Source organism: Psammomys obesus, unplaced genomic scaffold, assembly GCF_907164565.1.
Source record: "Psammomys obesus unplaced genomic scaffold, mPsaObe1.curated_primary_1811, whole genome shotgun sequence".
NCBI classification, from domain to species: domain Eukaryota; kingdom Metazoa; phylum Chordata; class Mammalia; order Rodentia; family Muridae; genus Psammomys; species Psammomys obesus.
The window spans coordinates 21857337-21881147 of record NW_026596039.1 but is presented as its reverse complement, the minus strand read 5'-3'; the positions used below and the strand labels follow the sequence as shown (position 1 = coordinate 21881147).

Here is a 23811-nt window from a genome sequence, read left to right as displayed (position 1 = left end):
TAAATGCAGAGACGAAGCTGGCTGGACCCAGCATCCACTGACCACTAGAGGCTGAACTCATACCTAATTCTTCCTTCCCCCCTCATTTTTCATGGCCAATTAACCATGAAGTCCCCCTTTTATCTTCTCTTAAACACCTGGTGATGTGTCCTTGTTCACTGATAATGATCTCTAAATGTATTGAGCTAAACACAAAATGAGGCTTTATGCCTTCATTATTTCTAGTCTTCCTAGCACCCTTGAAAACACAGTTCTAGGATTACCATTTATAGAAAAGGAAGTTTGAACTCAGAAATCCTGAAGCTTCTTGGGAGAGTGGCAGATTTGGAGGCTTAGCCAAGGGCTGTCTGGTTTTCTTGGCCATGCCAGCTCTCCTCTACTTGACCATGTCTTTCTGTAATGTCCTCGTGTGAGCTGCTTGACATTGTGTTGATCTTATTAGTCGTTAATCCCCCTGCATCCAGCCTCTTCCTCCCAAATCCTTCACAAAGTGCATACACTAACTGGTCTGCAGTGGGTCCTTCAAGGCAGGGGATGCATGCTCTGTGTGTGTATATATGTGTATATATTCCAGCACCAGTATTCACATGTGTGTCTCTTTGGCGTTAGTTACAAAAGGTTTTAATTGTGTAGTCTCATTCTCTGTCTCTGTCTCTCTCTCCATTTCTCTGTCATATCTGTGTGTATTGCTGGAACTTGAACCAAGGGCTGTTAATGTTATTTTTATAAAACTGTGTTTGTTTGTTTGTTTCTCATTTTCTCTCTTAACCCAGCCACTACACAAATAATTGAGACTCTTTTATATTTGTTTAATAACAACCTCACAGCACAAGAACTGAGCAGTTCTTACTCTATTCTTAACTCTCTTAGCTAATTGGTTTACTCCCAGCGAGCATCCCAGGGATTCTTGCACTTTGTGGCTTTTCTTGCTGAGCTCTCTCTCCTGGTCCCTCCTGGACATCTCCCTGTGGCTGAATCCCCTACTTTCTCTTCTCTAACTCCTCCTCCCATGGTTGGGAGGAAGTCCATCCCTATTCTCTCCCCTGCTCAGCAATTAGCTGTAAGCTGCTTTATTGGCATTTCAGGAGACAATTGGGGAACCGTGTTTACACATATACACAGGAAATTCTCAGAAAGAGGATTGCAACCAGATGTGGGGGAGGGGAAAAGGTACGCAAAGCAGCATTTGAATGACACAATAACCTGTTTTCCACAGGGCCTTAGATATAATGGTGCTGCACTTCTGAACTAAATCCCAAGTTTAAAATTGTCTTCTGTTCTTCATTCCTGTGGGTTGACATCTGACTTTTCAGCTCCCTCCCACCCCCCACCCCGCCACCACAATCCTGTCTCTCCACCTTAGTGTGTCTTCAGTTCCAGTCACTGAAATTGAGCTTTCACTGCTGCTACAGATGGTCAGGCTTCTGTCCTTGCCTTGTTCCTTTTGCCCCTTGTCTGCTCCTGATAAAACAGTGTACCAGCTACTCAAGGGAGTCAGTTCAAAGGCTGCTTCTTTCTGAGACCCAGCTTCTCCTTGTAAAGGAGTTTGTCATTCTTTCTTCTGTCCCATGACAGAAGGTGGAAATGCTTGTTCTGTGAAAAGCACATTAAACTTAATGTATATTCTATCTTCTTTTTCTTCCCCTATCTAGATTGTAAAATCTTTGAGGGCAGGCATACCTTGCTTTCTTTTTATATCTCTGATGCCTGGCATAGGACCTCCCAAACATTATAAGCTCTCTGTAAAACCCTACTGATAAATTCAATGACATAGTGAGGTCTTTCTGTTTGAGAAATTTCAGGTTGCTTGCTTGATAGGATTTCAGCAGCTGTATTTGGGAAATTATACCTCCATATTTTGGCTTTACAAGAAATAGTCTTGATATACGTATGTGTCTGTGTGCACACTTGCGCAGGCTCTTCTAACTGTCCTTATCAATACATAAGTTGATCACCTGTGCCAGCAGACTTAGCTCTGAGCTTTGCACATAGCAGCTTTCAGGAGATGTTTGCTGAGTGAATAAATGAACTAATATGTGCATGTCTCTAAAGATAAGAACATGTTGACTACTCACGCAAGGAAACCAGGAAGGATACTCTCCAACATATAAACATTGTTTAACAAGCTTTCTGCGTCATTTTTATGGAAACCAAACGTGCTGTTAGAGAAGCAAATTAGTAAGCAGTGGCCCGAGTTTGAGGCTAACCACAGCAGCCTCTTCATGAGCTGGCTCATCCTCACATGACCTGGGTAGCAGCTCTTCTGTTTCTGATCTCTACAGCCCAGCACCCATTTGTCTCATTGTATGAGGTCTGCAGCAGCTGGGACTCCTTTTGGCTCTGCTTTCTGATAGTGTTATGGCATCCTACCTGTAGGCTTATTTACTTTTTTGCTCCTTTTCCCAGCAGTTTGCTTTCCAAAAATGTGCATAATATAGTCACCTCATGATAATACTTTTTACTTTACAATTTATGTTAATCTTTTAATCACAGAGCAGAAAAAAAGTAAGCCACTCCTAAATATCTGATATGGAACAAGATGGCTGCCCAGTGGGCTTACCTGTCATTTTATTTAGCTAATTCTCTACTATGTTGGCATTAAAACTAAATGTTTCCCATCTGTGGTGGCTAAAAGGCATCCCACATCAATTGGCATTATTTCCTTTCACTGTCCTTCACTGCATGTCTGTGTCACGTGGCCAGCCTTGTGAACTCTGCTCATGTGTCCATGTCACTCATTCTGCCTGTTTGCCCAAACCATAGCTATGGTTGGAATATTCTTTAAAGATTTAACAGATTGCCCCCAAAGTCTCCTCAGTTTATTAATCCAAGCAATATTTACTGAGCTGGACATTGCTAGATACTGCTGTGGTACACTCAGCAGACGCTTGGGAGGAACCGCGGTCAGTGAGCAGTGTTGCAGCGAATGCTGACTGCTGGCCTCTACCCCGTCAACAGCAACCGTGCTGCTCTGCCTGCCTCACTCTGTTTTTCAAAGCACAGTAGATGGACATAGTTCGAGTTCTGTGCTGTGATCGGCTTTGGCCTTCTGAGACCATCTAAGGTCATCTGCCCTACTTGTAGGTGTTGGATCAGTGCCGTCGTAAGCCTCTGATAGAAGTTAGGGTGTGAAATAACTGTGTATAGTTTCTTAGCTGCACGTTCACTTTGAGTACACGAATGCCGTTAGCTAACTTGTTAATGAATAGACAGATGTGTAACAGTTCACTGGCACCTATGGGATAAATCCAATAAGCCAATGGGATAATAGTTGGTCAGACTTACCATTCGACATCAGCATTTGAACTCACTGAAGATCCTTCTTAATTTGTACACTGTGAAAGCCCATTAGGGGACCTGAGAGTCTCCAGATGTGAAAACATATGGTCTTCTAGCTTTATGAGCTCACTATGTAGGAGAGGAAACAAAATTGCCAACATATAATTGTAATTCGTCTGAGTCATGAAGCCCTGGACGAGTGTGCAAGTCCCAGCTAGCTGTACTGGGAGCAACAGTGGGAAGACACAGAGCGAGAGGCAAGTGCTGCCCAGGTTTTGAGCTGGAGCAGAACGATATGTCATACTTCTGTTTAAAAAGCAGAGATTCTGAATTGGGTCAAGGAGCTTCGTTGGCTCTCTGCTTGCCATTCAGGTTGGGTCTCATAGGCAGCACGGCTCCTACCTGGGAACAACAGAACCGGCCTAGCAGTAGAGTATCCAGTTCGACACCATGCATAACATGATTGGTTTTTATCACTCTTGTTTCAGTTTAGGCAGGAAGACCTGGTTGATTTGTATTCATTACAACTGAACAATACTCTTACGGTTTTTAAGGCATCTGACCATTCAAAAGTAGAGTCAGCATTGTTCACTTAACTTGGTAACTAAGATAGAAACTAGTTTAAAGTTATGTATTTTACAAACATTTTATATTGTATTTTATAAATAATATTTTATGATTCTATGGAAATATATTGTTAAATGTATTTTTCTAGCTAGATAGCTTTATAAATCAGGAAAATGTATTTATATCGATATATAAATATCTCAATGACATATTTAAAGTATATGAAATTATCTTTCATTAATATGATGAGGAATTTGGACTTGGAGGTGGTTTCTATAAATTTTCCGATATTCAGCTAAGATACATGATTGGATGTTAACCTTTCAGATAATCTAATAATTTCGTCTGAGTACACATGTGACATGAAGGCAAGAGGGAGTCTCTGAGGGAGGAAGGGGAGCAGCAGGAGCGAGGTGAGGCTGGGAAGAGGCAGGGACGGAGGCTCAGCAACAGTGTTTAGGAAATGGACATCATAAGCCTGTTACTTTGCAATCTACTTTCTTAAATCGAATAAAAATCAATGTAGGATGCTCTGGGTTAATTATGGAAAGGGAAGTGATGAGCATAAAGCTGTAGAACACTTCAACACGCCGTCCTAGCCTGTGCGTGCTCGAGACTTACACAAAGACTTTTGCAGGTCCCTAGATCCGGGGCTCAGCAGCGGGTTACAAGGCTTGTCAGTCACAGACACACACTTGGTGGAGGTAGAGGGGGACACTCTCTCGCTGTATGGCTCAGGGGCACTGGAATGCCTGGATCGGAACTGGAGTGTCCAAACAGCCGGCATGGTCACCACCGTCTCATTCACATTCATCGAGTTTGATGAAATTGTCCAAGTGCTTCCCAAACTGAAGATGAAGTTTCCAAATTCTCTGGTAAGCACTTTCCTTTGGAAGTATATTTGAATTGTTCTTCATGTGTGTTCAAGCCAAAGCCTACTTCAGCTTTGGTTTCTGCAGTTTACTTTGTGTTGATTTTCTGGTGCTGGAATTTAAATTAGTTCCATAAATGGCCTTGCAGGTTTGTGTTAATATTAGAAATTATATCTCTAAAAACAGTCCTTTATGAAATAGAAAAGACCAAAGGAATTTTTTTGCAATTTAAATGTTTTATTTTTTCATAAGTGACCTTGGTCATTGTGTCTTATCACAGCAACAAATGTAACAAGACACAACTGAATATCAAATAGGATAGATAGTATAATGCATGTGAAATTAAAGAAGATTGGGATGTTGGCATTAAAAAGATTAAGAATGAGGACAGTGGATGAAGAGGAGTGGGATTAGTTAGTGTGTTAAGCAAAACTAAAGATAAATGGGAAAGCCGTATAAAAACCCAATTATTTCTTTTTTTTACTTTCTTTTTTTAAAATTCTTTATTAATTACACTTTATTCACTTTATATCCTCCCTGTGGTTCCCTCTCTCCTCCCGTCCCAATCCCTTCTTTCCTCACCTCTCTGCACGCATGCCCCTCCCCAAGTCCACTGATAGGGGAGGTCTTCTTTTCCTTCCTTCTGATCTTATTCTATCAGATCTCATCAGGAGTGGCTGCATTGTCTTCTTCTGTGGCCTGGTAACACTGCTCCCCCCTTGGGGGGTGGTGATTAAAGAGCAGGCCAATCAGTTCATGTCAGAGACAGTCCCTGTTCCTATTACTATGGAACCCACTTGGACACTCACCTGCCATGGGCTACATCTGTGCAGGAGTCCTAGGTTATCTCCATGCATGGTCCTTAGTTGGAGTATCAGTCTCAGGAAAGACCCCTCAAATTTTTTAGCTCTGTTGTTCTCCTTGTGGAGTTCCTGTCCTCTCCAGATCTTACTGTTTCCCACTTCTTTTATAAGATTCCCTGCACTCTGCCCAAAGGTTGGCCATAAATCTCAGCATCTGCTTTGAAAGTCTGCAGGGCAGAGCCTTTCAGAGGTCCTCTGTGGCAGGCTCCTGACTTGTTCTCTTTTTTCTCCTTCTTCTGATGTCCTTCCTCTTTGCCTTTCTGGAGAAGAATTGAACATTTTAGCAAGAGTCCTCCCTCTTGATTAGTTTCTTTAGGTGTTCAGATTTTAGTAGGTTTATCGTATATTATATGTCTATATGAATGAGTATATACCGTGTGTGTCTTTCTACTTCTGGGATAGCTTACTCAGGATGATCTTTTCCATTTCCCACCATTTACCTGCAAATTTCATGGTAAGATCCAGCTATACCACTCCTAGGCATATACCCAAAAGAGGCTCAGGTACATAAGAAGGACATTAGTTCAACCATGTTGGTAGCAGCTTTATTTGTAATAGCCAGAACCTGGCAACAACCCAGATACCCCTCAACTGAGGAATGGATACAGAAATTGTGGTACATCTACACAATGGAATATTACTCAGCAATAAAAAAAAAAAAAAACAAGGAAATCATGAAATTTGCAGATAAATGGTGGGACCTGGAAAAGATCATCCTGAGTGAGCTGTCCCAGGAGCAGAAAGACCAAAGGAATTTAATGCACATTATCAATCTCAATCTATAAAGAAGGCCACACAGCCCTGTAGCATGTATTCAGGCCTTGACACTGGTGTGGATGAGATGTGTCTGTTGGTTACATGGCCTGGCAGCAGTCCCCCCGTGGCACTGAGAACACTGTGGGTACTGAGCGCGGGGCAGCCTCCCTGATCTTGCAGCCGGCACGAGTGACTGATAGGCACTGGCGGACAGTGGCTTTACACTGACTTTCCTCGTGAGCTCTTCCCAGTGCTTCTCTATTTACCCTTCTATGGTACATGTCTTTCTTCATCAACCCGAAAGATGATAAGTAGCAGTGGAGGCAGGTATTTAGGAAGAGCATGCAAATTCGCAAAGAGACCATTTTGCTTTAGCATCTCTCTTTTAGTAGTTTGGTTCTCCTTGGCCAGTTTGAGTAACCAGCATGGTTTTCAGAAAGATGCAGTATTAATGGCAAGGCTGGTTTTCAGGACCAGGGTGAGTCCTGTGCTTAGAGATTTCTGGAATGTTCCAGTCTTTCCTTTACACAGTCATGTCAGTATAAAATGTGTAGAATCTGCAAAGCTTGGAAGATTCTGAATTATCACATAGTGTTAAGGAATCGTGGTTGCTGATAGATAAGGATGTCCTTTGCAGAAGGAATCACCCAAAACTCCTGAGTCTTGAGCTGCCATCAATGACTGATGAATTGAGCACATTGAAGCTTACAGGGTTCCGCGGGAAAGGGCCGTGGTTAGCGTCCGCGTGTGAGGCAGCCGAGCCAGCGCGGAGACCTTGCCTGCTGTTTGTCGTTGCAGCACCTGAAGTTCAAGGAGACCAACCTTGTGATGCTGCAGCAGTTCAACGCCCTCGCGCAGCTCCGCCGGGTTGACCAGCTGACAATTGACCCTCAGGGGAACCCAGTGGTCAGCTTCACACTCTGGAAGTACTACGTGTTATTTAGGCTCAGCCACTTCGGCATGCAGAAAATAAACGGAACAGAGGTAAGAAAAAGCAAAGCAGACTGCAGAATGACCTCCCACTTGATGGAGCCCCTGATAGCACTCATGTGGGGATCTAACTGTTAAAACTGCTAGGAAACACTGTTTCTTTTTTCAATTTTATTTTTTCACAATTTATTCATTATCTATCCCTATTGAAGTCCCCTCCCTCAACTCCTCCTAGTCCCATCCTCCCTCCCACCTCCTTTCCTATTCCCTTCCCGTAGTCCACTGAAAGGGGAGTTCTTCAACTCTGCCGTCCGCCCATAGCTTGTCAAGTCTCACCAGGACTGCCTGGATCCTCTTCCTATTCTGTGGCCTGGCAAGGCCGCATCTCCAGGGTCAAGTGATCGAAGAGCAGTCAACCAAGTTGATGACAGAGGCAGCCCAGCTCCACCCAGCAGGGGCTCGATTGAAGCCATGCTGGGCAGAGCACAGGGCATGTTATGGAAGAAGAGGGGGTGAGAAGGATATGGAGGAGATAGGAGCCCCACAAGGAGGCCCACAAAACTAAAAATTCTTAGCCCAGGGGTCCTGCAGAGACTGATGCACCAACCAAGGACAATGCATGAAGAAGACCTAGACCTCCTGCTCAGATATAGCCCATGGGCAGCTCAGTCTCCAGGTAAGGGGAGCAGAAACACTGTTTCTTAAAAATAAAATCTCAGCATTCAAAATATTAGAAAGAGAAAAAACCATATACAGGCCATGCCTGTGCACGTCCACACACACCGATTCCCCACAAACATACACACGCACGTCTGTGTGGACAGGGTGTGAGGCAGGAAGCAGATTTTTTCCTGGTGAATAGTAGCTACGTGTTGTTTTTAAGCATTCAGAGAAGAGAAACTTTTTTAAAAATGACATTAAGAAACTCTGACTTCTGCAGGTAAGGCAACCTTTCTAAAGTGCTCTGCAGACTGTGGCACACGAGAACATGGGCAGTCACACCCATGTCCGCCCCTAGGGAGGGAAGGAACAACGTGGCGAGAACAAGCCTAAGCACACTCTGCACTGCTCCATCCATAACCGGCCACGGCTGCTGTGGCATGATGTGGAATAACGCAGATCCGAGCCGAAGAACTGGAACATTATTACGGGAAAGCTATTTTTAGATGGAGTTTTTCCTGAATTTGTCATAATGCTAATCTCCTAGCTACTCAAAGACTGTGTTCTCTTTAAATATTAACTTGGGGAAAGTGGAAACTATGCTTTTATCACGATTGAAGCTAAATAGTCTTGCAACAGGAAGCTTCTTTAAACTGATGTTAGTCTCTGTGGTGCCTCTTGAAGTTCAGAAGGCTCCCCTAGTAGAGGGTTAACTATGTAGTCAGCTTTGCTGGGTAATATTGCTTTATGACTCGAACACCACAGCTATCTCTAGGTGCAAATCACAAAAATCCAACATGGCGTTGGTAGCCTGGAGATCTGCGGGTCAGGGTCAAAAGTGGCCATACTATGCCGCAACCATGGTAGGCCCAAGACTGTAGTGTCAGCCTTCAGTTAAAGTGCTAGGGAAGTCTAAACCTTGGGATAAAGTTTCCCATCTAGTTCTCAGGAGTCTGTATTCAGTCTTACATGCCCTTCAGTTCTGCATCAGACAGAGCTCGTAGCTCTGGTAAGGCCTAGTAATCAATGGAGGGTTTCACAGTAATTCTGAACTAGAAATACAAAGGTTCTTTGGACTGAGAGAAGGATTCTTCCTCTTTGGCCTAATAGGGTGTGTGATTAGCTGTAATTCCCTCAGATATGGGATTGCACTAAGAGAACTGCTGAAATAAGAAAGCATATTGTACAGAGAATTAACAGAACCAATGCAACACTTTAATTTAACTTTTAGAAAATGCCAGTGTCAGGGATATTCGACATTTTATTAAAATACCTGAAAGATATGCCTTCACACATGGCCTTGTCATTTTATATCATACGCTATGTTTATACTTCCCTTTCTGTAACATAGTGATATCACTAGAGGTAGAACTGAGTGGTGAGCGCCAAGAAGATGGAGCAATGTCCTGTACTGGCCACTAGGTGACTGTGTTGGATCAGCAACTTAGCTGTCAGCTAAAGGAAGGCTTTGAGGAGCAGCAGCCCTAACCTTGAAGGTCCACGATAGAGCTCTACACGACTGATGTATATATGGTGTGAATTAATTACACGTGTGAACTCCGGGGTTTTCCTCAGAAGACACTTCTGTAATATATTCTCACAAACACACATATTTGCTTTTCCAACACCAGAGGGCTGAGACAGAAGGTTGGCTGTGAGACCCTGTCTCCTGGGGCCCAAGGGTATGGGGCACTGCAGAAATGGCTCCGTCTGAAAAATGCCTGCTGTACAAATGTGAGAACCAGGGTAGATCTTCCACACGCATGTAAAAGCTAGGCCTGGCAGCACATATGTGTGACCCTAGAGCTGGGTAGATAGAGAAAGGTACTTCCGGGGGCTCGCCAGCCTGTCTACTGTGTCTGCAAGACTCCGGTCAAAGGAGGACCGCCCCATAGGCAGCAGGTAGAGAGTGCCACGGGAGACACTTGACAGCGGCCTCTGTCCTCCGTAAGCGCGTGCATTGGTGAGCATTCCTACACGCGCACACACACACGTGCACATATGCCATAACACACATATGCACCCCTCCAGACAAACGAATGCATGAAAGCCCCCTGCTTCTTAAAACTCCAGAAGGGCTTGCACAAAGGTCAGGGCTTTCTTAGCTTCTGCTCTGCTGCCGCTGGGGCAGATGGCCGCTGCAGCGGTTCTCAGGTGCATATAGAGCAGTCGGCAGCGCCGCTGGCTCTGCGCACTAGGTGTCAGCAGCCTCCCCTGACCAGCTGGTGCCACTGTTCCTGAGGGGATAGTTCGGGTCTTGGCTGGGGAATCAAATTCTACTATGTAGATAAACTAACTGCATTAAAAAGGTAGCTCACCCTACCTTTATTTTTTAATCCATTATTATTTTTTAATCCATTTCTCCAGTATCAATGTAATAGAATTAAAAACTCAAACAGCAGTTTTTCTCAACAGTCTATTGAGCATTTGTAACTGTCAAGTTTACTAGAAGGGGCAGAGGAGGTGCACACCTCCAATCCCAGCTCAGGGGCAGAGGCGGTGCAGGGTCAGCCTGGGCAGTGCCTGAGTTCCAGGCCTGCCAGAGCTACAAAGTGACACCATGGCTCAAGAAAGCAAAACAGGGGAAGTCCTAGAAGGGATACAATATCAAAATCAAGTGTTATTTTAGCCCTGTTTTATAGTAAATAGAAGCAGATATTAATCCAAGTCTTCCTTTAGCTGGTTGGTTGGTTGGGGACAGGGTCACGCTGTGTGGCCCAAGGCTGGCTGTGAGCCGACATATTCCTGCTCCAGCTCCCAAGTGCTAGGGTGACATATGTGTGTCGGCACTCCCGCCTCAGCACTTTCCTGATTATCCAGGGATGAGCCTTCAGAGCACATACTTAGGACGTGCTGTTCTCTATAGGGAAAAGGTTGCTATGGATTTCGGATGCACAGGGATGTCTTTGCTTGTATACTAAGCATCCCATCTCTCAAGCAAGGGACAAAGTTGTCACTACAGGACCAAGTCATGACCACTCCTTATGAAGATGAATCTCCCCATTGACATTTTCCCTATGTTAAGCCATCTTATGTTAAGAAGCTCTAGAATTCCTTTAAAAATAGCCTTTAAGGGAACGGGGAACGCTTCAGCTGTTTAAATGCCGCTAAACAAGTGAGAAGATTGGCGGTCGGCTCCTCGGAATCCACCTGTAACTCCAGTCTTGGAAGGAATAGGTGCGCTACCTGGAGTGAGGTGGCCAGCGAGACGGCATGTGTCAGTGAGCTCCGGGATTGAGCAGGACCCTGCTTCAAAATGTAATATGGAAGATCGCTGACATCGGCCCTGGGCCTCCACAAGTGCCCCCCAACAACCATACACACACATACACACTCAACTGCATGCACACATTCCTGCATACCAGCAAACATACGTACACAAATGCATGCGTGCTGCACATGATACAAACACAGACACACACCTGCAAAAACACATGCATGCATGCGTATATGCCATACACACACACACACACACACACACACACACACCATCAAAAAGAAAAACCATCCTTTATGAATTCAAGGTGCCTCAAGCACAGTCTTCGGGCAACCTGACGTGAGGATCAGAGCTAACTCCTGAGCCTGGGTCAGCCTCCAGGAGTCACGGCCGAGCAGCATCTCTGTGATTAGACTCCAAGGAAAACGAAGGCTCGGTGCAGATTCTTCCACAGTCTGGGGACGTGTCCCTTCCTGGGCTAAAAGAAAATACCTAGTCTAGACTTGTATTTTTTGGAACTGTGTTTGTTATATCGAGAGGAGAAGCAATGTCATTTTAACCTGTCTCTACTCTTTCTTCTCAGGTGACCCAAAATGACATGATAATGGCTGAAAGGCTCTTTGGGATCCTAGCACACGTAGCATCTTCCGAGTTGCCTCAGTACCGCATGATTTCAATTCTGGGTGATGCCAGGTAACACTGGAGCTTTTATAGACTACTGTGGCGCTAGAAATGCCTCTTAACTCTGCCTCTTGTGTATTCTGCAGACAGTGTGCCCAGGCTTCTCTTGTGGCTGGGCCTGCTCAAGCTTAGAATGAATAAAGATGACAGACAAAGTCTGTCCTGTTCTGTGGTGTGCATTAAATAACTAAAATGTGGTTTGTCGGGTACAGCAAGAGCATTGGAGGTGGAGGCAAGGTGCATTTGAGAACACTGGAAAAGGCTTCCTGTTTGATCTTTTTGGGAGGAATGACTGTGGGGGGCTAGGTTTAGAATATGAGGAAAGAGATCTATTTTTTAAAAAACAAAGAATTATAAACATTGGAGAGTTTGGTTCTGAATTCAAATTTTCCTGAAGTGCATTTGATTGATTAATGTGAATCTCATTGACAACCCCCAGAACTGTTCTGAAGGATAAGCATCCTCGGGGTAAAGTGGTTGCCCAACAAACATGAGGGCCCGAGTTTGGATCCCCAGCAACTGTGTGAAAGATGGGTGTGGCTGTGCACCTCTGACCCCAGAACTCAGGGGTTTAGAACTCTGTCTAAATGACAACCTCCAGGTTGGGTGAGAGAGCAGCTGAGGGAGACAACCAGATGTCTACCTCTGGCCTTTACACACACGGGCATAGACACAGACACAGACAGACAAACAGACATATACACACCCTACACGTCTCACATACACATACACACTCATACATATACACATATACACGGACACGCATGCACATACAGCACACATCACATATACACACACTTAGACACAGTTCAGCACGTTCCCACATACATACACAAAAATACTTGGGGCAGGAACAAGAAATACTGAAGAGGTATTGGATGAAGTTACATTTTGAACTTTGTTCCCAGAATCTCATTCTCAAAGTCATATTGGGAAAAAGTATCCAAGCTTATGTGGGATGTAGAGGCTTTGCAGAGGCCGAACACACCTTAAACTCAAAATCTCTGTGTATTTGAAGACCGTCCTCATTTGAGTATTGTCTCCAATCAACATTCTACAGGTGGAAAACAATGAGACAGCGAGTGAGTTAGGAGCCTGAGGATGCAGCGCCATGGTGGCAGGGAGAGCACAGAGTTAGCTTGGCATGGCCCGCCAGGGAGGCCCAGCACTGAAGAGGCAGTGTTGAGATCGGTAGCTAAACCTATCATGGTGCAGCTGGAAAAAGAACAAAACCCAAACAGTGAAGTTGCCAGAATATAAAGTAAAGGAGACTTTAAACTTTAAAAATAAAAACGAGAAGAGTGCGTTTGACCCCAATCAAAGCTGTAGACATGTCTACTGTAGACATAATAAGCTAATGTTGTGAGGAGAGCCACAACCTTAACAAACCCAGAACAAGGTGGGTTCTACGTGCTATTGTCCATGATGGCTGACGCTGTGATCCTCTCCTATCAACATAGTAATGCCTGACACATTTGTAGCAGCCATAACTTTTGACTTAGCTATTTCACTGAGCAGAATGTCTTTCTACAATGATTTTAGATGAAGATAAGTATGTGTCCAAGGACGTCCATCACAGCATGTGTTTGTGACAAAACAGTGGGTGCGCATTAGTAGAGCAAGACCTACTACTTACAGCTGTAAAATGATTAGCGGTTCCTTTAGGAGCTAGTGGGTGTGTCCTGTTCTTCATTGTTGTTTGGGTACAGCATACTCACCTGGGAAGATCGACCCTCAGTTGAAATTTTGCCTGGATCAGATTGGCCTGTGGCCATGTCTGTGAGAGGATCTTGATTGATGATTGACATGGGAGGGTCCGCCCACTTTAGGTAGCACCAAACCAGTGGGCTGTATAGAAAGCTAGCCGAGTGAGAGCATAAGCCGTTCAGCAGTGTTCTTCCCCAGTTCCTATTTCCAGGTTCCTGTTTTGAGGTCATATCCAAACATCACTCAGATTGTGACCTGGATGAGTAAGCCAAATAAATCCTTTCCTCCTCAAAGCTGCTTTCAGAGACAGTGTCTGTCACAGCAAAGAAATGGGACTAGAGTAGGCTGCGCTGTTCCGGAACAGAAAGCCCCAAGGAGAGAACAGCTGTGTGCAGGCTCCAGTTGTGAAGATAGGGTAGATAGTTCAAAAATCCTCAGGATACTTTTATGTATTTGTTTTGGGGTTTGGGTTTGGGTTTGGGTTTGGTTTTTGTTTTTTAGAGAACAATTGACTGTAAGTGTTAAATAGGAAAAAGATTTTTAAAGTTGCCTGTGCATGTGTGGACTGCGGATTCTCATTAGTGATTGTCCTGCTTGTATGGTTTTCATTTTTTAATTCTCATTTTCAAAAAGCATGTTGAAAGCACTTTCTCTTTTTTACTGCATTTTAGGTTAGACTACAAAAGCTAATGACGTAGCTCCTGGTACAGCATTTTCCTCCTTGTGTTGCACTTTAAAAGTATTTCAACTCTTTTGAATTGAGGAAGAAATTCAAGCTGAAATACTGAGTATGTGAGTGCACTTAACAGGTAGAACTCTGTGTGTTTGAACCCCTGGGATATGACCGAAACTGCACTGAGAGGAAATGATGTATGTGTCTTTAGTGTGCTTAATAAAAGATGAGAAAGTAATGAAAGAGGTTCCCTTCAAGGACCTAGAAAAATTCCTAAGTTGAAGCAAAAGCAAGCGGAAGGACTCAGAGAGGCAACATGACATTTAAAATAAAATAAAAACCAGGAAAAAGAAGTTGATGAGTAAAGGCGTTATTGACTCGTGGCGTAGGCCCGCTCCACTCGGACTGTCGGAAGTTATCCGAATATACCGTAATAAACCAAGGTCCTCCGTCAGGCTGACACAGTGGCCACACGATCTGCTAGGCCAGCATATTAGAGTCCACACGGGAGTGCCCGTCGCTGTGATACCCAGCCCCTCTTACAGTGTTAGCGTCTCTATCCCCTGGCCGTCTCAGTATGAAAACAGTCTTCATACCTGCAGTTCCAAAGGTGCGCGTGTGTCCGTAAGTGTATGTGATGTGTGTGTGTGCGCATGTGTCCATGTGTGCATGCATAGTTTCTTCAATATTATTACTATTTTTTTAAAGATTTGTTTTAATTTTATGTGCATGAATGTTCTGCCTACATGTATGTCTGTGCCCCACATGTGTGTAGTGTCCTTAGAGGGCAGAAGAGGGTTTGGAGACAGGAACTGCAGTTACGGACAGTTGTTATCAGCCAGTAGGCGCTGAGCATCAAACCCGAGTCCTCTGAAAAAGCAGCTGGTGTTCTTGTCTTCTGACCAAGCACACCAGCACCCAGTTCCAAAGTTTTACTAGCATTTTTTTTTTTTTTAGGAATTGGAGAAGGTAGAGAGAGAGGAAAACTGAAAAGAAAGAAAAAGAAGGGGAAGAAAAGATAGAAGGGGAAAGAAGGAGGGAGGTGGAATAGTTAATAAAGCTGACCAGATGTAATCCACAAAGCATATGTCCACAGACCGCAAAGGACTGAAACCACGTGGCCTGTGTTTTCTGGTAAGAATGCAATGACGTTTAACCCAGCTACAGAAGGGTAACTTGAAAATGCCAATTCATTTGGAAGTAAAGGGACAGATTGCTGAATAACCCACAAGCCAAAGGGAATTTTCTAATGGAATTATGCAAGTAATTTGTACTGAAATGTAATGAAAATACTGTCTTGACAAACTTATGGGATCAATAATACAGTACTAAACAGAAACATGTCAGACTTGAACTGGACATATTAGAAAAAGTAAGGGTTGAAAATTAATGATCTAAATATTTATTTCAGAACATTAGAAAAAGAACAGCAAAATAATCCAGAAGAAAGTTAAATGAAAAAAATGTTTAAAATAAAATGGAGCTCTCTATTTTAAAAGTCTAATAAAACCTATAGAAGGGGCCAGAGAAAGAGCTCAGTGGTTAAAAGTGTGTACTGATCTTGTAGAGGACTGGAGTTCAGTCCCCAGCACCCACGTGGGTCGGTCCACAATCGTATGTAGTTCCAGCTCCAGGGGATCCAACCCTCCCTTCTGGCCTTCTCTAGCACCCACATTCATGTGTGTGTATGCAGGCGTACACACACACATTTAAAAGTTTAAAAGGTAATATAAAATGTGTGTGGACATTACTTTTGTAATTAAAAAATCAGTTAAAAAAAGCATAAAAGCAAATACAGATTTTATTTTATTTTTTAATTTTTTTATTTTTATTTTTATTTTTTTACAGAAGTGGGGAAAGTATGCCCTGTAAACCTCTTATAAAAGAGATGGGTGAGGAAAATTGTGATCCGAATCACAATTGACTTCCATTCACTTATTAAAATTATGATTTTACCTTGAAATATGTTGAATGCAAACACTAGATATTTATATAGAATTATTAACCATAGACTATTTCCTTATACTCAAAATGTATACTTCTTCAATTTTCTAAAAATACATCACTATACTTTTTTAAAAAAATTTATTCACTTTACATCTTGATTGTAGCCCCTTCCCTTATCCCCTCCAGGTCCCACTCTTCCTTCCTCTTCCCCCTCATGCCCCTCCACTAGTCCTCAGAAAGGGAGAGCCTCCTCCCTTACCAACTGGCCACAGACTATTTCTCTTCAAGACCACTTACATTCTCTTCCTCTGTGGCCTGGCATTCTTCTGCCCTGCCAGGGGAAGTGATGGAGGAGCATGTACCAGAGTCCATGTCAGAGACAGGCCCTGGTCCCCTTACTCAGGAGCCCACATGAAGACTGAGGTGCCTATGGGCTACATCTGAGCAGGGGGTCTAGGTCCAGGGCCAGATGGTTTCAGTGCAGAATTCTACCAGACCTTCAAAGAAGAGCTAATACCAATACTCTTCAAACTACTCCACAAAATAGAAACAGAAGGAACAGAACTCACTCTCTGAGGCCACAGTCACCTTGATACCTAAACCACACAAAGACCCTACAAAGAAAGAGGATTTCAGACCAATTTCCCTTACAAACATTGATGCAAAAATACTCTGTAAAATACTCACAAACCAAATCTAAGGATACATCAAAAATATCATCCACCATGACCAAGTAGGCTTCATCCTAGGCATGCAGATTCAATATACAGAAATCCATCAGTTTAATAATTTGCCATATGACCACACTATTCTTTTAAATTAGAGAAAGAAAAAAGAGTTTTAAAAGTTTCTGCTCTCAATCTGTAGTTCCCAATGAAGTCATGTTATGAGTTCTCAGAGGCATCCTCAGTAGTGGAAAAGGGACTCATGTGAGACGAGTGGCAGCCCCATAGGATTCTGGGTAGAGAGCTCTGTGATGCTCCAGGAGCCATTGGTGTTCCCTTTGTGATCCCTGGATGCCTCTGTTCCTCACCTAGCTTTCTGCCATCATGTGTGGGGATTCTCACTACTTTTGGTATCACTTAATGTTAACTCCACATTTAATTTGATTTCCTAGCTAGGAATATAACTCAGATGAACAAAAGAACCATGAGCTTTGTATGTGGTTATATGAGCAAACTAGCATGTCTTATAGCTATGAAGACTGGGGTTTGGCCCTCCATCTCTTTCATTGGCTTATGCTTTGATTCAGTTTTTAAATTGTTTCCTGTTAAGGTGGAGTTCTTTTATCATTGTAGAAATGTTTGCGATGTGTTAATGTTGATAGTTAGCCGTCACAGAACAAAAGAATGTAGGTGGAGCTCAGCATGCTGTCACAAGTCATCATCTCAGGAGGCCAGGCAGAAGGACAGGGAGTTTGAAGGCAGCTGGGCTACAATGGCGAGACTATGCCTCAAAACAAATAAATAATGTGCATCAAACACCCTAATTAATGGAAATATTGGGGTACTAAGCTGAGCTCAAACATTAACTATTCAGACTCACAAATCTGGTCTTCAGCAAAGCATTCACTCCCTCTGAAGTCAGCAAAAGTTGTGCGTGATCTTTTTATTCTGATAAGTAACTCTGCGTCCCTTTACTATCTTCTGCAGGAAAAAGCAATTCCGATATCTGCTCGAAAGCAAAGGTAAAAAACCTGGCATCATCAGTGAGGAGAACAGCAACAGCAAAAGGCTCATTGGGGAAAACACGAACCGCGCGACACTGAATTACACCACCAGAGAATTCTACCACGAGAAGCTGGAGGTACAGTTCGAGGGCCTGTGGCTCCAGCACAGGTGCTCATGAGGGCTGGGCTGTGTACTCTGTCCTCCTTACACACAGTGCTGGGGAGAGCGGCAGAGCCTAGGAGGACAGCAAGCTTGAGAAGCGCCTCTGGCTCCTGGGTTTCCATCGCAGCTCAAAGCCATCGTCGAAAGAAAGCTGCGCCAAAAATCTGGACTAAAATAGGCCCCACATGCCTGATCTACCTCAATTAAGAGAAAGGGGAGAAAGGCTTCCATATTTGTCCAGCTGGAGCCAGAGCAACAAAGGACACAACAGACTCTCCGCTCCAGAGCTCTGGGCTTGGCTGATGGTGTTTAGTTTATACTTTTTATCCAATACCATGAATTTCCTAGTGGCACTGCATGCTGCTTCTGTCTGATCAGAGCATCTTAGCGGGAGGAGAGGGGGCATATTACCATGCTCTTAGGTTTGCTGAGGGGAAGCAGCATTGTACGGCTGGAGCCGCAGGGCAGGACGCATGCAGCATCTGCCTTGATGGCACTCACAGGTAAACAGCCAGAGAGTGCCATGCTGCAGCAGACCTGTGAGGTGACAGAGACCCAGAGAGCAAGAAAGCAGACACATTTCTCGAGCAGCTAATGGCATGTATGAGGCACTGCATGAGGTCTATCTCAATGTCTGTAGCTCTTCAGACAAGTTAGATACAGGTGTAAACAGAGAGGGAGGAGAGAGAGGTTCACAGTGTATATATAAATTAGAAGTACAAGAGTAGGCAGGTGGCCTTCAGGTATTCATCTGGCAGCTCTGACCTCTGCATGAAGACCAGCATGCCTGACAGCGCACATGCTGGTGCCAGAGAGGAAATGCGCTGGGGAGCAGCCAGCACTTCCTTTAATTGGAACTTAGTTGGAGTTTCTGGTTTTCCCCCTTTCCCTCTACTCTGCCCTCAGTCGGAAGCATGTTTGGGTCTCAGACGTAATCCACAGAAGCCTATGGGCTTCTTCTGCGCCCTGCTCTGCTCCTGCTGTAAGTCCTAGTGTGGGAGGCCTGGGAACCTCCGTGGAGCACGTGCGCAGGGCTGAGGGTGATTCCTGGCATCACGCATACTCACCTCCACAGTCGTGTTTCTGTAATTGAGCAGAGTCAGGTGAAAAGAAGTTCAGTGCTTCAAAGAAGGTGTCAAGTGAGACACTGAGCTGGCAGGAAGAGGCTGAGAGCGGAATGTCAGCCAATACAGAATTCCTGGTTTTGCCAAAAGAGGAAAATGAAAGCCAGGCTGGCAGGATTATGAGTCCTCTTCCTAAGGTAGTTGGTCCTGTGAGTATATATGTACTTAGAGAGTCTAAATATACAGATTCTCATGAAAGAATTATTTAAAAAATATAAAATTGCTGCATGCAGACAGGGACAATTTCATAGGGAAATCTGCCAAGTCAGTGGCCTAAAAAAAAGAAACAGGTCTTTGAGAATTTTAATTTTTAGTTTTTTGAGGAAAGTTTTAAAAAGGAAAACTCCTGTTTTCTCAAGGTAGAGAACACAGCATTGACTCCAAAATCCACCAAAATTGCTACAAGAAGAAAAGCCAGGAAAGATACTTAGATATGTTGATGCAAAAATACTTTAAAATACCAGGTTGGGGCTGGAGAGACAGGTCAGCAGTGAGGCCCATTTGCTGTTCTTGCAGAGGACCTGAGTTTGGTCCCTAGCACACAAACATTTTTAGGTCCAGCTTCAAGGGCTCTCATGTCCTCCTGTGGTGAAAGTGAATATTGCAGTCACATGTACAAACCCAGACACACACACACACACACACACACACACACACACACACACACACGAAGAAATAAAACATCAAGCAGAATACAGAAGCACATTAAATGGGTTACAAACCTTACAGCCAGTGTAGAGGTGAATCTAGCATGTTGGCATGCACTGGGACAGATAAGAGAATAATTATAAGCTGGGACTGGAGACACCGCAGTCAGCAGAGTGTTGCCCTCACGGGCATGAAGGCCTGAACTGGGATCCCAAGCCAGCGTACAAAGCCTGATGAGGTGGTGTGCAGCTGTAGTCCCAGCCCTGGGGCTTCTGTCCAGCCAGCCTTCCTGACTCAGCGAGAGACCCTGCCTCAGAAAATAGAGTGGGGAGCAGCGGGGAAAGCACACGCGTCCACTTCAGCTGACATGTGAACAAAACCATACATGCGTGCCCTTACTGGGGGAAACTGAGCTTTGCTGCTGGTCACTGAAGAAGAACTGGAAAGTTTATATTCATAGAAACAGCGCTAAATCTTCCTAAGTCCGTGGATATAGCGCAGTCCTAGTTCAAGTTTGTGCAGGGGTATTTGACCCTGAAAGTTATCAGATTGAACTAGAACCTTAAGCATCTCAGAGTAAAGGTGTTTTACTGGACACCAAGTAACTATGGTAAGGATATGTGTCTAGTTAGGTGTCTGTTGCTAAAACACTGGCCAAAGCTACTTGAGGAGTAGTGGGTTTATTTTGTCTCACAGCCTGTAGTTCTTCATCCAGGGAAGTCAGGGCAGGAGCTCAAGGAGGAAACTGGAGGCAAACTAGACAGGCGCCACGGTGAGGTGCTCCCTTGTTTCCAATGGCTTGCTCAGCCTGCTTTCTTATGCCACCTACGACAACCAGCCCTGGGTGACACAGCCCATAATGAGCCCTCCAGCATCAATCAACAGAGAAAATGGCGTATATGTTTGCCTACAGACCAATCTAATGGAGAAGGCATTTTCTCAGTTGAGATTTTTGTTCCCAGGTATCTCTGGATTGTGTCAGGTTGACAAGAGCCAACTAGAACAATGTTGTAGTTAAGGCAAGACAGGAATAGACATACTTTGGACAACACAGAACCAAAGCAAGTGACACTGTGCATACATGGGCGACTTGGGCAGACAGCAGCCATGATAAACTGGCGGGGGCAGTCTACTTCATAACTAATGCTGAGGAAAATGCCCTGAACCCATCCTTAATGTTCAACAAAAAATTAAGTCCAGATCAAATAAAAGCCCAAATAAAAAAATTAAAACTTTTTATTTTATGTGTGAAGGTGTCAGATCCCTTGAAATTGGCATTACAGACAGTTGTGAGCTGCCATGTGTGTGCTGGGAATTGAACCTGGGTCCTTTAGAAGAGCAGACAGTTCTCTTAAGCGCTCAGCCATCTCTCCAGCCCATGAAGTTTTTATTTTTAAAAATTGGGAGGAGACCTTACAGTCTTGGTTGTGTAGATGTGGCTTTTGAACACTCCAAAAGACCAACTATACAGGGAGGTTTTCTTTATAAATTTGGCAGTCAAGGTCACATTTTAATGGAAATAGCTTCAGCAGAATCAAACAAACAGGTCTGTATTAAAGTGGCTTGATCAATAAAAACGCAATGAGGAAGTAACATGAGGAGATGTCGGCTCCTATTCCGAGAAATCTCAAAGGTGAAGGGAGAAACCTGAAGCCACAAGTCACTGTGGGACAGGCACCAAGCTAGCCGTCAGGAGAGCTGGCCTGGCACCCTGATTACCACTTACTGCTGGAGAACTTGCCCATGGCCCTTAATCTCTGCCTCTTGACTCCCAGCCCAGCATTCCTTCTCTCCACCCTGCACCCCACCTCTTGAGAAGCATTTACCCCAGTGCAGCCAAAGGGCTCAGCCCCTCTCCTGTGTGCACTGAGTGGCTGGGAAAACTCATGGAGGTGAGCTGCCCACAAATCAGGCTAAACAGTCCTTTTCATTGCTCGTCCTGTTGCTTGAGGCTCACCTAGCCATCCATTCTTCTGCCTCATCCAAACGAGATTTAAGAGACTTTAAAGGGTCCAGTTCTCCTTCTAGACAGGCAAGGAAAACTGGAAGCTCGGGAATTGTCCAGGGTTGAGTTGTGAGTTCCTGACAGCTGCCGGATTGCTGCAGCCTCCTGAGTGCCCAGCCCAGGTTCTCCTGTTCCCTGTGTTTGCTGAGGATGTTCTAGTACAGGGACTGCCCTCCCTAGACACTGGCTGGCTAGCCATTTCACTTTGTTCATTAATTTAATTCATCTAAGAATTTTTGTGTTTTGAGTTTGAGGTTTAAATCAATCTTTTCCTTAAGTTTCTTTTCAGCATTTAACCTTGATCAACGCAAGTTACTTAGAATATAATTCTCATTATCACATGTAGTTAAGGCAAGGCAGGAATAGACATACTTTGCATCAACTTTTTCTTCTAATAAAACAAAATAAATACTGAGTGTGTGTGCGCACGCGTGTGTGCGTGTGTGTGTGTGTTGGGAATCAGACCCAGGGTCTTCACGAATACTAGACTAAAAACCTCTACCACTGGAGCTAGATCCCCAACCCCAACAGAATAGCTTTATTGAAATTAAAGTTGAATGCCCAAATGTTGTCTGGCTCCGAACTCGCCCTGCTGTCTTTAGAAGCTGCTTTGTCATCTTCAGACTGCCAGACCCAGAAGCTGGGTGAGGGTGCTGCTCTTTCCATGGCAGTGGCCTGGCATGATATCATGGCTTATGATATTTTTTGTTCTTCTTTGGCACTTTTCTCAAACTTTGTTCAAACGGTCTAGGCTACCCTGTGGTGTTCTGTATTTTTCTATACTAGAGAGTAAACTCAAAGTGTGAGTATAAAGGATTACACAGATAGTGGCTAACCCCAGACTGATTAGAATGCTCAGCCTCAGTACCCCAGCACTTTCACCTCTGGAAAGCCCCATGCTCAAATGAGACAGGGGACTGGAAGACAGTCAGGCCTTGTTTGCTGCCTACCGAGGTAGAGCCCTCTGTCACGAGCTGCTGGAAGAGAATTCTGCCCTGAAGGAGTGTGGCAGGAGAGGGATGGGGGTGCAGAGCAGATTATTCTAAGCTTCTCTGATTCTGTTAGTTATTGATTTGGCTTTTGGATTCATTTTGATTTAATGTAAATTTTTCTTTTCTTAACAGGAAATAAAGGACAAGAAGAAGTTCTGCAAGATGTATGTAGAAGATCTTGTGAAGGAGGCCACGGCCATCAATATGAAGAATGAGGCTCTGCAAAAGCTGTGGCCGCAGATGTTCATTGAGCTGGTGAGGGACGCTGTCATAGAGATCCGAAACAAGGACTCCTATATGAAGCTCTGCCTGCAGCAGATCACTGACCAGAAGTAGTCCTGCACCGGGTGACCCAGGCAATCTGGAGCTTTGTGAAAGTTTGGCAAGATGCTGGTTAGACATGTTGAGACACCACCACTATCCACAGACTGAGAAGAGTGGCATCATAGCCTCACTCCCTACACTGAGAAGGGAGGAAAGCCAGAGAGAGGGAGGGCTCCTTTGTCATGCATGCTGACCACACGTGGCCTTGGGAAACCAGGCAGCACTGGAGGAGGCCTGACTGCTGGGATGGAAATGCTTCTTCAGCTCCTGCTCTGACTGGTGCGCCTGCTCCAGCCCCAAGCGTGCAGTATGCTGATGGGCTAGCATGAGATGCCTCTACCACCCTCTAGCTGAGACTTTTCTCTCTCTCTCTCTCTCTCTCTCTCTCTCTCTCTCTCTCTTTGCCTTTTTATTTTATGTCATGATTTCAAAGCCAAGCATATGTTCTTTTTTATGAGTGAAGAATAAATACATTAGTAAAAAAAATATGTCCAATGTCTTGTGGGGTTATGTTCTGTTGCTGGGATCTCTGCTGCTCAACTAGTCCTCCGAGAAGAGCAGGCTGGTTCAGGTACCTCAGGGCACCATGGGCGGGCACTGTGGCTGAAAAGGAAGAGGATGCTTGGTCTTAAAGCCTCTGGAGAGGATGTGAGCTGCAGTCATGTGTGTGATGCGCTCCTTCGAGTGGTGTGTCCTCCTGCTGTTGACCACTGCAGGCCTCTTTTCATAGGCTG

At 44.4% G+C, this 23811-nt stretch overlaps 1 protein-coding gene across 4 annotated transcripts in view; it reads left to right on the top strand.

Moving 5' to 3' along the window:
- Positions 1-23554, top strand: part of Lrrc49 (leucine rich repeat containing 49) — a 95424-nt gene extending 71870 nt beyond the window's left edge. For all 4 annotated transcript variants that reach the window (XM_055622283.1, XM_055622281.1, XM_055622282.1 and 1 more), the window contains 5 exons: positions 4484-4721; positions 7136-7321; positions 11728-11837; positions 17805-17958; positions 22886-23554. In XM_055622283.1, coding sequence (XP_055478258.1) covers positions 4484-4721; positions 7136-7321; positions 11728-11837; positions 17805-17958; positions 22886-23089 — 892 coding nt within the window. In that variant the 3' untranslated portion in view covers positions 23090-23554. The remainder of the gene's footprint in view (positions 1-4483; positions 4722-7135; positions 7322-11727; positions 11838-17804; positions 17959-22885) is intronic.
- Positions 23555-23811: the final 257 nt, after the last annotated feature.